Source organism: Penicilliopsis zonata (genome assembly GCF_001890105.1).
Source record: "Penicilliopsis zonata CBS 506.65 unplaced genomic scaffold ASPZOscaffold_26, whole genome shotgun sequence".
Lineage (NCBI taxonomy): Eukaryota > Fungi > Ascomycota > Eurotiomycetes > Eurotiales > Aspergillaceae > Penicilliopsis > Penicilliopsis zonata.
This window is the reverse complement of record NW_019208932.1, coordinates 271,369-283,050: the sequence shown is the minus strand read 5'-3', so window position 1 is coordinate 283,050 and position 11,682 is coordinate 271,369. Positions and strand designations below refer to the sequence as shown.

General features: G+C 56.8%; 3 protein-coding genes across 3 annotated transcripts; all 3 read left to right on the top strand.

Moving 5' to 3' along the window:
• Positions 1-613: 613 nt before the first annotated feature.
• ASPZODRAFT_147155 (hypothetical protein) lies at positions 614-1,813 on the top strand (the record flags this gene model as incomplete). The annotated part of the gene is made up of 1 exon (XM_022725236.1): positions 614-1,813. The coding sequence occupies one exon, from the start codon at positions 614-616 to the stop codon at positions 1,811-1,813; it is 1,200 nt and encodes a 399-aa protein (XP_022577269.1).
• Positions 1,814-3,292: 1,479 nt separating this feature from the next.
• Positions 3,293-3,925, top strand: ASPZODRAFT_147153 (hypothetical protein; the record flags this gene model as incomplete). Its single annotated transcript, XM_022725235.1, has 2 exons — positions 3,293-3,352; positions 3,404-3,925. 2 exons carry the CDS (start codon positions 3,293-3,295, stop codon positions 3,923-3,925), a joined length of 582 nt encoding a protein of 193 aa, XP_022577268.1.
• Positions 3,926-6,970: 3,045 nt separating this feature from the next.
• Positions 6,971-11,658, top strand: ASPZODRAFT_20284 (hypothetical protein; the record flags this gene model as incomplete). The annotated part of the gene is made up of 3 exons (XM_022727563.1): positions 6,971-7,297; positions 7,352-9,808; positions 9,859-11,658. 3 exons carry the CDS (start codon positions 6,971-6,973, stop codon positions 11,656-11,658), a joined length of 4,584 nt encoding a protein of 1,527 aa, XP_022577267.1.
• Positions 11,659-11,682: the final 24 nt, after the last annotated feature.

Sequence of the window (11,682 nt, the reverse complement as noted above, 5' to 3'; positions counted from 1 at the left end):
GGGATCCCTATATTACTTCTTATATTAATTCCTTAGGTGCTCTTTATATTACTTCCTTATTAATTCTTGTATTAATTCCTAGGTAGTTCCTGGGCAATTCCTAGGTGATTCCTAGTGATTCTTTAACTAATTATCTAGATTAGTGTGAATAATTATAAATGTAGGGCTGTAGGTCCAGAGTGGCTGCTAATAGACCTAAGTATATAGAATAAGAATAAGAATAAGAATAATACTAATTATAGCCCCTCTTTGAGCCCCTAAGCATAGCGAGGGTTATGGGCTGTAGAATATATAGTTATTATCTCACTGACCAATAGTGTTGGTGAATTAGGTTGTGAAGACAATATATACTCTTTCTATACAGTGGTGGCTGGTGGAATACTCTGTACTCTACCTGTATATAGAGTATAGAGTATAGAGTATAGAGTATAGAGTATATGGCACCGTGACTGGCCTGTACAATAGCCAGTACCATCAAGATCTCTTCCTGGGCATCCCCTACGCTCAACCCCCGATCAACACTCTCCGCTACCAACACCCCCAGTCCATCAACGCTTCATGGGATTCCCCCCGTGCAGCCACTGCGTACGGGCCATGGTGTCACTCCGCGCCCATGAGTCTCCCGGGCTACTCCGAGGCCATCGCCCATGAAGAGTCTGAAGACTGTCTGACCGTCAATATTGTCCGTCCGGCCACAGTTGTCGATACTCTGCCGGTTCTCGTGTACATCCACGGAGGAGGCATGCAGGAAGGGAACATCGGCGCGTTCGGCGGCGACCCCCGCAGGGTGACCATCCAGGGCGAGTCTGCCGGCGCGTTGTCGGTGGGATACCAGCTTCTGGCCTTTGGGGGCCGCGACGAGGGCCTGTTTCTCTCGGCGATTGCGCAGAGCGGCGGGCCGCTCTCGTCGGCGAGTCTCATGCCGGACCAGGAACAGGAAGCCGTCTTTGCTGAGGTCGTCGCGGCGGTGGGATGCGCCACGCTGGAGTGTCTGCGCGGTGTGCCGGCTGAGACCTTGAAGCCAGTCTTCCAGACCAGGTTCTTCTTCCCTGTTGTCGACGGACGGATCGTTCGAGAGAAGCCTCGTCGGTGGCTCTGCGACAAGGCAGGTTTTGTCCGAGTGCCTCTCTTGACAGGCACCAATACCAACGAGGGAACCGGATACCTGCTCGCAGGATTTGCCTACCGTGAACTCGCCCGACGATCTGCGCAGGCTGATTGCTACGTTTGGGCCGGGCAAGTATCTCCAGCACACCACCGTCGATCGTCTTCTTCGTGCCTATCTGGAGAGGTCTCCTGCAGCGATAAGAAACGACCTCCATACAGTCCATCCAACCGGACACGGCCGTCTGTTCGGTCTTGCCTCGCTGTATCTGGGAGATTATCTCTTTACGGCTCCCAAACGGTTCGCTGCTCGGTGCTGGGCACAACACCACCTCCCTGTATACTGTATACAGCTACCGGTTCGATGCGGTGCCGAATGGGATCGATGCGAGTCTTCTCGGGGCAGCGCATTTCACAGACGTGGCCTTTGTCTTTCGCAACACGCTGGGCGTCGGCTATCACATTCCCCCCCTTGGACTCGCCGGATGAGCAGACGCAAAGCGACTATCTCCGGCTGAGTACGCTCATGTGTCGGATGTGGGTGAGTTTCATCGCTGGCCCGGGCACAGATGGAGACTGGCCGCAATACACCCAGTCCACGCCTTGGAATGTGGTTTTTGGTCTGCAGGGAGTCGAGAGGGAATGGGATGTCTGGAGGGAAGAGGCCATTGAGAAGATCATCGACGCTTTCCATGAGTATCGATTCTGACTAAACTCTAGATATGTTATGAGGAATAGACAAGTAATAAACCAGAGTCAAGCATTTCAAGTGGTGTTTCCATTGCCATGCCCGATTATTTTCTCTTTTCTACGAGCTCCAACGAGTCAGTCAGCTTGAGTCGAATCTAACCCTAACCCTAACCCTAACCCTAAACCCTAAACCCTAAACCCTAACCCTAGGAGTCACAGTGCCATTGCATCTTGTCATTCACCGGCACCTATTTATATTACCTACATTATCAATATATCTTGTGTTAGTCTCCTCCCAACCCTCCAAGCATCCAGGCTCTTGATATAGGCGATGAAGAAGAACATGATCATCAAGTGCCATTCTTACGTACAGTGGTTGTGGTTGGGTAGGTGACTATTATACTGGCTACTCAGTGTGTATAGTAGACTATCTCAATGCAATCACAGTCACTCCTATGTTCAATGGAAACCCAGAGACGCGGGAGATCTGGACCCCATTCCTGGTCAGCATATCCACCTTTGCACCAGCAGAATATGCCGGCGGGCTAAACGACAGATTGGCTAATCCAAGGAAGACAACAGGGGGGCCAGCAAACATTGCCGAGGGAAATGTCAGCATACGGCTGACCTCTGCCTCTGCGGCTGGGGTGGTGATAGGCCGGGTCAGACGGCTGAGGTTGACGGTTTCAGTCAAGACACCACCCTCGGGGCTCTTGATATAGTGAACATGGTTGGTATCGTATACCATGGAAAGGGAGACGGAGGAAGCGCCCAGTAATTGGCGTATGGGAACAATGGTTTATCTCTGTTGATCCGCAGCTTGAGCGCTGGAGTCATCATCATCATCACCTGTTGAGGAACATTAAACTCAGACGGACTGTAGAGTCGAATGGAATCCTTGTCTGAGGGGACTTGGTCTCCGGTGATAGTGCCATCAATCAGCCTGGTAACCACACCCGATTTGTTCCTTGACCGGAATATAGAGAGCACAGCGAGCGAGTCGATCGAGGCGAAACAGTCCTTCAGCTGGGGTGAGGGTTAGCTGTAGAATGTACTCAATTTATATGGGTTGTGCATGCCTGGGACAAGGTGGTCTGCATTCTTTCATACTCCACCGACGCATCGTTCTGCTCGCCAGCCAGGATGCTGCCCTGCACGCCAGTGATGTTCAGCAGAAGTTCTGATGTGATGGCGCCGAGATGGGTGAAACCTGATTAATGTTAGATATCTTGATGTTAGGTTAGGGTTAGGGTTAGGGTTAGGTTAGGGTTAGGGTTAGCATTGAGCCTACCTAGCCATTGATTAGGTAGGGTTAAGTTAGACATAGGTTAGACTGTACTTGAACTATAATAACCCTATATGTGTGCTTAGCAAAAGGTCGTGTCCATATCAAGCTGAAAATAAGTCCATGCATTCAGCTGCGCCTCCAAGTAATTACATGACATACTCTGTACTATATATTGAAGGCGTCTTCCCATAACTACCCAAACAATTCACCATGAAGTTCCCTGGGACCCTCGATGTCCCCGATGAAGACACTTATGTGTTTGGCAGCCATGTATGTCCTCGTTCTATCTGTACTACACAACATCTATCCTGATGAGACCAGCTTTATTTCCGCTCAATCAACGCAGAATGGGAAACAATCCTGGCTCTGCTGCACCAAAATGGGCCGAATATCCGCTATTTCCATCTTTACTGCGACACGTTGACGGCCAGAGACAAGACGTCATCGTCCTTGCACGTGCAGCTGCCCGCCACCCTCTGCACCTTCTGGATTTTCGCCCGCGACTTCTTCTCCGACCTGCACAACGTCACTTGGGAGCTGCCTCCGACCAGCACCGCGCAGAAGATCTACCTCTACTGTGACAGGGCATCGCCGTCGTTGGTTGTGAGCTCGGCACACGCGCAGCGTCCGATTGCCCTCTTCCACGCCGCCGCAGAGTGTCCCGACAGTGCCACGGAACCGACACACCGTCATGTCCAGGAGCAGGCGCAGCAGGTGCCGCAGGTGGAAGGCCTGGACGGAGACAAGATGCTGCAGTCTCGTCTGTCGAACGAGGACGTGGCGAGGCTGGTTGCTGCGGTGGACGCGACCGCCGCTGGGGGATATCGACTTTTTTGGCGTTGATGTCTGGAGAACAAAGTATGTCATACCTGAAACAAGAGTGTCATGAAGTCACTGCTTGAATATACGAGGGTCAAGAAGACTGACATTTCAGCAACCTTCCTCGCCTGCTGCATCAGATGTTGACGTCGCTGAGTCGGGAGATCTTCAACAATGCGCCCCAGACGGCTGCCCGCGTGCGGAGCCAGCTGCGATTCATTGTGCGCTGTGCTCGCTCCTCGCTGTGCCGGATCGAACGGGGTCGACGAGATGCGGTATTTTGTCCCCTCGGTGCGGGCGGATGTGCTGTTTGACACGATGAACAACTGTCTGACGGCATCGGCTGCCGTGGACAGCCGGATCGCCCAGCTGAGCAGCAGTATCGAGAGCGGCAAGACGCTGCAGACGCTGGTGGGGAGTGTGTTCACAGCCCTCGGGCAGGATATCCGGCTGCACTTCTCCGACGACGAGGCGATGAACACGGCGCTGCAGGCCATCGACAACCGCGAGAAGCAGCGGCTGGCGATGCTGGCCAGCCTGGACGGGACGCAACGGGCCGCGGAGCTCTTCCAGCAGGGGATGGCCGAGTACAAGCGCAAGAAGAACAAGGACTTCATCTCGGGCCTCATCAAGGCTGGCGTGGAGCTGGTGGGCACGGTCGTCTTCGCCGCGTGTACGTGCGGCGCGGGCAGGGCGCTCACCGTCGGCAAGTTCCTGGAGACCAAAGACCTCATCGGCAAGACGGTCAGCACGTGGGAAAAGTTCACCACGGCGCTCAAGAAGGTGGCCGAGGTGGCGTCCAAGCTGGCGCCCAAGATGATGGACGCGTACAAGAACCAGTCGGTGCTCAACGGCAGCATCATGGGGATGGAGACAACACCACGCACCAGGACATTGCCCGGCGCCAGAAGACCACCCAGGCCGTGCTGGAGGAGACCAGCCGGCGCATCACGGCGTCGACGCTGCCGCGCGAGGCCACCGCGGCCGTCGACTACCTGGGTCTCCTGGCGGACTGGCAGGAGTTTGACCAGCGCGTCGACGACATGTTCGACGACCTGCAGCGATACTACCGCCAATGCGCCGAGATGGAAGCCCGCAAGGCCCGCGGCGCCGCCTTCCAGGCCATGGCGCGCCAGGCGACGCTCCAGTCGCAGTGGGACACGGCCCAGACGGCCCTGCGCTGGTCCCTGCTGCTCGAGTCGCGCCGCATGCGAGCCAACCTGTACGTGCGTTTCCACGAGTGTCTGCTGGCGGTGCTGTATGCGAGCAACGACCCGGCCAAGGCTCGCGCCCTGCAGCAGCAGGTGCACGCCGACTCGACCACCGAGGCGTTCAAACTCCTCTTCGTCCACATCAAGGACGCCTACAACAAGACCAAATCCGTGGATACCCTCCAGCCGTGGCTGCGTCTGAGTACCGAGGAGTTTACGGGCTCCATCTTCCCGCTCGACTGGAAGGAGAGACTGGTGGCCGACAAGACGCTCTACTTTGACATTCCCGTCGACCATCCCATCGACTATCTCCGGAAATACTACCACGTCCGCGTCGAGGGGATGGTCGCCAGCTTCGCCGGCTGGGAGGTCCCCGCGGGCAAAGTCACCTCGTGGACGTGGCGGCTTGGCCCGGAGATGGGCAACACCAACAGTCTGAACGGCTCTGTGCTCTACTACCTGGACGGGTTCCAGCTGTCTCAGACGGACGGGAAGGGGGAATGGGTGGACAGCAAGTTCGAGCATCCGATCCCCAGTCTGTTCTGCCGGGGGCGTCTCCAGCTTGACGGATACGTCTCGCGCAGCCAGGTGGGCGTCAACAGCATGAACAGCCTGGAGGTCAAGGCAACCGGTTGCCAGTCCTGACCTCGACCTGAGGGGGGTCACTGGCGTCGAGTTGCTCTTCAAATGCAGGGTCAAGTCGTTCCATGAGTAGAGACTGATAGCTATATTACTAGCACTTTTCTAATCTAGGTTGGGTATTGCTGAACTATTCCTACAGATTGAATACCAGATAGTATAACTGTATACAGTCCAAGAGACTGTTTGTAGTATTGACACTGGGTTATATCCAGTTGTCGAACATTTTTAATATAAAGAAAGAGAAGAAATCAGTGGAAGACAGTCATGATCACGTGACACTGGGCCTTTCCTGTTTCGGAACCCACAACACAATTTCCGTCGACAAAACGAAAAGCCTCATCTCATCTCATCTCATCTCATCTCATCTCACCTCGTCGTCAGGGTCAACTGGGGGCTGAATGCGGGTTCATCTCTCGACAGGAGTTCAGTTAAGTCGATCGTCTGTCTCTTTCTGCTATTTTATCGCTGCTCCCGAGTCCTGCAAGACCAGCTAACGCAGAGAGCCTCTAGAGTCGGACGAAACAATCCTCCGGGTCGACTGATCCGGGTGAACTGATCTGATCGATGAGAACTGCTGCTGCTGCTGCTGCAGCCGCCAGGCAGCCGTCCTCGCCATCGACCTCTTATCAGATCAAACCGATCGCACCCCAGTCGACCGTCGAGCTCCACCGGCGACGCGTGGTCTGCGCCATTCGAGCAGCCTCTCGGAGCGAGCCGACTTGAGAGCCAGTCGCGAGCAGGGAGGGAACAAGCTGGCTTGGCAGTGGGTCTACACATGTTGCTTTGGGTGAGACTGATTGTTGTTGATTGTGATTATATCGAGTGTGCTGTTGTTGTGGATTGTGTTGACTGTTGCAGGAAGAACTGGATAGCGACAGGATAGCGACAGGATAGCGATAGGATAGCGACAGGATTCTACGCAATGGAACACTCACTTTCAACCGATTCGAAACGACCGGTCGGACTGAATTTGGCGCCGTGAAGTGGGCAGGGAGATCCACTGGCGACGCGGCCTTTACGGAAGACGAGCGCCCCCCAGCCAAACAGCCTACGACGATGAGCTCGCCGGCATTATATTATTGCCGGTATGATTATTATTCTTTTTTGCCTCGAACAGCTCCTTCAGCTCTTCAGCTCTTTGGCCCTTCAGCTCTTGCTAGCAGGACTTCGTTAGACCATGTTGACGACCGATCTCGCATGAGTCTGGCGATGAACAATGCTCAGTTCCCCGGTCTTCTGCCTGATCATCCAGATTGTCGCTCTCGCCTGCTCCCTGCTCTCGGCCGCCCCGTCGTGCCCCAGCATCTTCCGATGGCTGCGACAGCCGCATAAGCGACGCTCCCTGTTCAGAGCCATCTACAGAGACCAAGATGGCGTCGCGACCGAGGAATCCATGTACGCCTTCTCCGACTGGGGGCAGCGCGCCGGATTTCTGCTCTGCATCGTAGCCGGCGCCGCCTTGTCGCTCGCCCGCGCCATCTCGACCACGCTCACCAACGATCCATCGTGGGTTCTTGAACACTGGCTGCAGTTTGGCGCTTGGGTATGTACAACTAATGCTTTTACAGTTTTATTCTAATCACTCATTTCTGAACAGATCTCCCTCCTCGTCCCCGGTGGCGCCTTGCTGGTCGAGACCGAGCCCACGGTTCGATTCACTCACGGCTTACGAGGCAGTTTCGGTTGTCTGCTGGTGATGCTCGGCCTCTGCACCGAAGCGTATACACACTATGTGCTGGGAGACTCGAGTTACGCGGATCCGCAGCTGGAGACCTTGATCGCCCAGATCACCGCCTCCTTCTCGTCCTTTGGTCTCGGTCTGCTTCTGCCCCGGCGCCCGGATGTCTTCCACAACGGTGCCATCGTCGACCAGAAAGATACGCATTCCTTCCTCAGCCGACTGTCCTTCGGGTGGGCAGGCGGTCTTCTCGAGTCGATCCGCCATAACCGCGCCATCAACATCCAGGATCTCCCCGAACTGGACTTTCGCACCCGCTCGGCCAACCTGCAGGATGCCTTTGACCGCACCCGCGCCGTCCTGGCTGCCTCGGCTCGTACCAGCCTGTGGAAGGTCCTGGTCGTGTCGCATCGCAAAGCCTTGGTGTCGCAGCTCATCTTGACCGTCGCTAACGCCATCCTCACGTTTGCGCCGCAGATCAGCTTCCTCGGCATCCTCCGAGCCCTGGAGTCAGCCTCGTCGACAGCAGTCGAAGAGGAGGAGGATAATATCCAACAAGACGCGTCGGTCTGGCTATGGGTGTTGGCGCTCGGCATGTCCATCATGATCTCCGCAACGCTGGAGAACTGGAATTACTGGGTCTCGTCCAACGACATCGCCGTGCGACTCTACGAACAGCTGTCGGTGGTGATCTTTGACAAGGCGTTGAGGTCCCAGGATGGGCCCCGATCATCGGCGGAACAGAACATCCTCAGTCTGGTCGCCGTCGATGCCAAACGCGTCGCCGACTTTGCCTCTTTGAATTTCATGATCTACGAAGCCCCCTTGAAGGTCGTCATCGCCGGCATCTTGATCGCCCGCTTGCTCGGCTGGCAGAGTCTCCTCGCCGCCATCGGCGTCCTGTTCGTCCTGACTTTGGTCAACGTCTACGCCATTCGGCGCTACTCGGTCGCCCAGCATGACCTCCTCTCCTGGAGGGACCGGAAGCTGTCGACCATCACAGAGGCCTTGCAGGGTATCAGACAGATCAAGTTCTCTGCTCTTGAGAGCCACTGGGAGCGACGCATCAACACATTACGCGACAACGAGCTGCAACGCCAGTGGGACGCCTTTTGCGCAAATCTCTTCCTGATGGCCATGTATGTCTTGGGCCCCATCTTGATCTCGGCCGCGTGTCTCATGGTGTATGCCCTCCAACACGGCCAGCTCTCGGCCTCTGTGGCGTTCACCGCGATCTCGGTCTTCGGCACGCTGGAAGTGTCGCTGGCAGTCCTGCCGGAGATGCTTGCCAACGGGGTCAACGCGGTGATCAGTCTGGCGCGAATCGACGCCTACTTGCAGGATTCCGAGAAGGAGGACATCCATATCCCAGGCCCGGACATCTCTTTTCACGATGCAACAATCTCATGGTACCCGCAGTCGGATCGGGGGGACTCTCCGTTCTCCCTGCGCAACGTCTCGCTCAACCTGCCCTCGGCAGGGTTGACGGTGATTACAGGTCCAACTGGCTCTGGCAAGAGTCTCCTCATGGCCGCCATCCTAGGAGAATGTGCAGTCAGCCACGGCCTCGTCACCAGGCCTGTTCCTCCTGCAGGATCTGCGGAGAGCTACGACGAGACCGACGATGAGTGGATCGTTCCTTCTTCCATCGCCTACGTTGCACAGACTCCATGGATCGAGAACTGCAGCCTGCAGGAGAACGTCCTCTTCGGCCTTCCCTACAACGCCCGACGATACCAGCAGGTGATCCGCGCCTGCGCGCTCGACAAGGATCTGGAGAATCTCGTCGACGGCGAGACCACCGAACTCGGCGCTCAAGGCGTCAATCTCAGTGGTGGCCAGCGGTGGCGACTCACTCTCGCCCGGGCACTCTACTCCCGGGCTGGCATCTTGATCCTCGAGGATATCTTCAGTGCCGTCGATGCCCACACGGCGCATCATCTCTACGAACACGCGCTGACGGGTGAGTTGGCAGCCAACCGCACGCGCATTCTCGTCACCCACCATCTTCACCTATGCCTCCCTCACGCCGATTATCTTGTATCGCTCGATCAAACGGGGATCAGGTACTCGGGCTCCGTATCCGAGCTTCGCAGTAAAGGCCTGTTGTGCGACCTCGATGCACAAAACACCGATGATCCTACAACGGCCAAGCAAGAACCGAAGAGTGCTTTGCAGGCCTGCGTTTTTGCCCCGGACGACGATGAGGATGATACCCCCAAGTCGCACCGACGGTTTGTCGAGGAGGAAGAACGTGCATCCGGCAACGTCAAATGGGCTGTTTACTGGCAATATATGCAGCAGGTTGGAGGGTCCTGGCGATGGCTGGCGTTGGTGGTTGCTTTCATTTCCTACAGCGGGCTCATGCTCGGTCGAGTAAGGTTTTCATCACTACGCTTTATTATTCAGCTCACTAACAATTTCAGGGCTGGTGGTTGAACATCTGGACGAACAAAAGCGAGCAGGCCTCCGCGACGGTAGACGTGATGTTCTATCTCGGCATATACGTACTTCTCTCCCTGCTGGCCTGTATAACGGGCGTCCTGCGCAGCTACCTGGCGCTCTCGTCTGCACTGCGCGCTTCGCAAGGCCTGTTCCATCAGGTGCTCTCGCATGTGCTGCGCGCACCGCTGCAGTGGCTCAACACCGTGCCCATGGGCCGGGTGCTCAATCGCTTCGCTGCCGATTTCAATCTGGTGGACTCACGCCTAGGCTACGACTTCAACTATGCCTTTGCCGCCATGCTGGAGGTGGTCGCCATCATCCTGGCCGGGTCCCTGGTGAACGGCTGGCTGCTTCTGCTGTCCCTGCTGCCTCTCTCGCTGTGTGTGTATTACGCATGGCAGTTTCTCACCGTCGCCCGCGAGATCAAACGCCTGGAAAGCACCACGCGCAGCCCTGTCCTAGAACTGTTCCGCTCTGCGCTGGACGGCCTGGCCACCATCCGCGCCTTCGAGGTGACGGACCGCTACCGCCAGCTGCTGCAGGGGAAAGTCGACCAGCACGCCCAGGCGGCATGGAACCTGTGGCTTCTGATCCGCTGGCTCGGGTTCCGAATGAGCACGGTGGGCGCGCTCTTCACGACGCTCGCCGCGGCGATTCTGGTCTCGATGCAGGGCGTGACGCCCGCGCTGGCCGGGTTCGCCATCAGCTTCATTATCCGATACAGCGCCGTCGTCTCGCAGGCGATCCGACAATACGCCAACCTCGAGATGTCGATGAACAGCATCGAGCGCGTCACGGAATACAGCAACATCCCGTGCGAGGAAGCCAAGTCAAGTAACTCTCGCTCTGCCCCTGCTGCGTGGCCCACGGGCGGCAGACTGGACGTGTCGGACCTTGTGGTCAGCTATTCGCCTGATCTACCGCCCGTGCTCGCCGGGGTGAGCTTCCACGTGGAGTCGAACCAGCGCGTCGGTATCGTCGGACGCACGGGAGCCGGGAAATCATCGCTTGCCCTAGCCTTGTTCCGTCTGATCGAGGCCCAACAGGGCTCTATCTTCGTGGACGGGCTCGACATCGCAGAGATCCCGCTGGAGCAGTTACGGAGCCGGCTCGCGATCATCCCGCAGGACCCGATCCTCTTCGCCGGCACGATCCGGTCGAATCTCGACCCACTGGATCAGTACGGTGACGGCGAGCTGATCGAGGCGCTGGTCCGGGTGCATTGGCCTGCTGCCGTGACGATGGTGGCCGCCCAGGAGTCAGACGAGGTGTCGGTCCGGTCCATCGCCACGACGATCACGCTGGGAACAATCTCGAGCTCGAATCTCTTGGACGTGGATGACGAGACGGTCGCCCTGCGATCGTACAGACCCATTCCCTCCCGGTCGGTGCTTGACGTCCCCGTCACCGAGGGCGGATGCAACATGTCGCAAGGCCAGCGCCAGCTGCTCTGTCTTGCGCGCGCGATCGTCTCACGCCCGAAGATGGTGGTGCTGGACGAGGCGACCTCGGCGGTCGACAAGGACACCGATGCTCTGATCCAACAGTCCATCCGGGATGAGTTTGGTCGCAACGCTACCACCCTGTTGGTGATTGCGCATCGGCTCAGCACCGTCGCCGACTTCGACCGGATCCTTGTTCTCGAGGCCGGGAGAGTGGTGGAATATGGATCTCCCGCGGAGCTGGTGTCGAAACGAGGCGCGTTCTTCTCTCTTGTCGAGGAGAGTCCTGAACGAGCGTATCTGCGGAGTGTCATTGCCGAGGCTGGACACTCTTCGTGATGGCCTTGTTTTCAGTATAATATC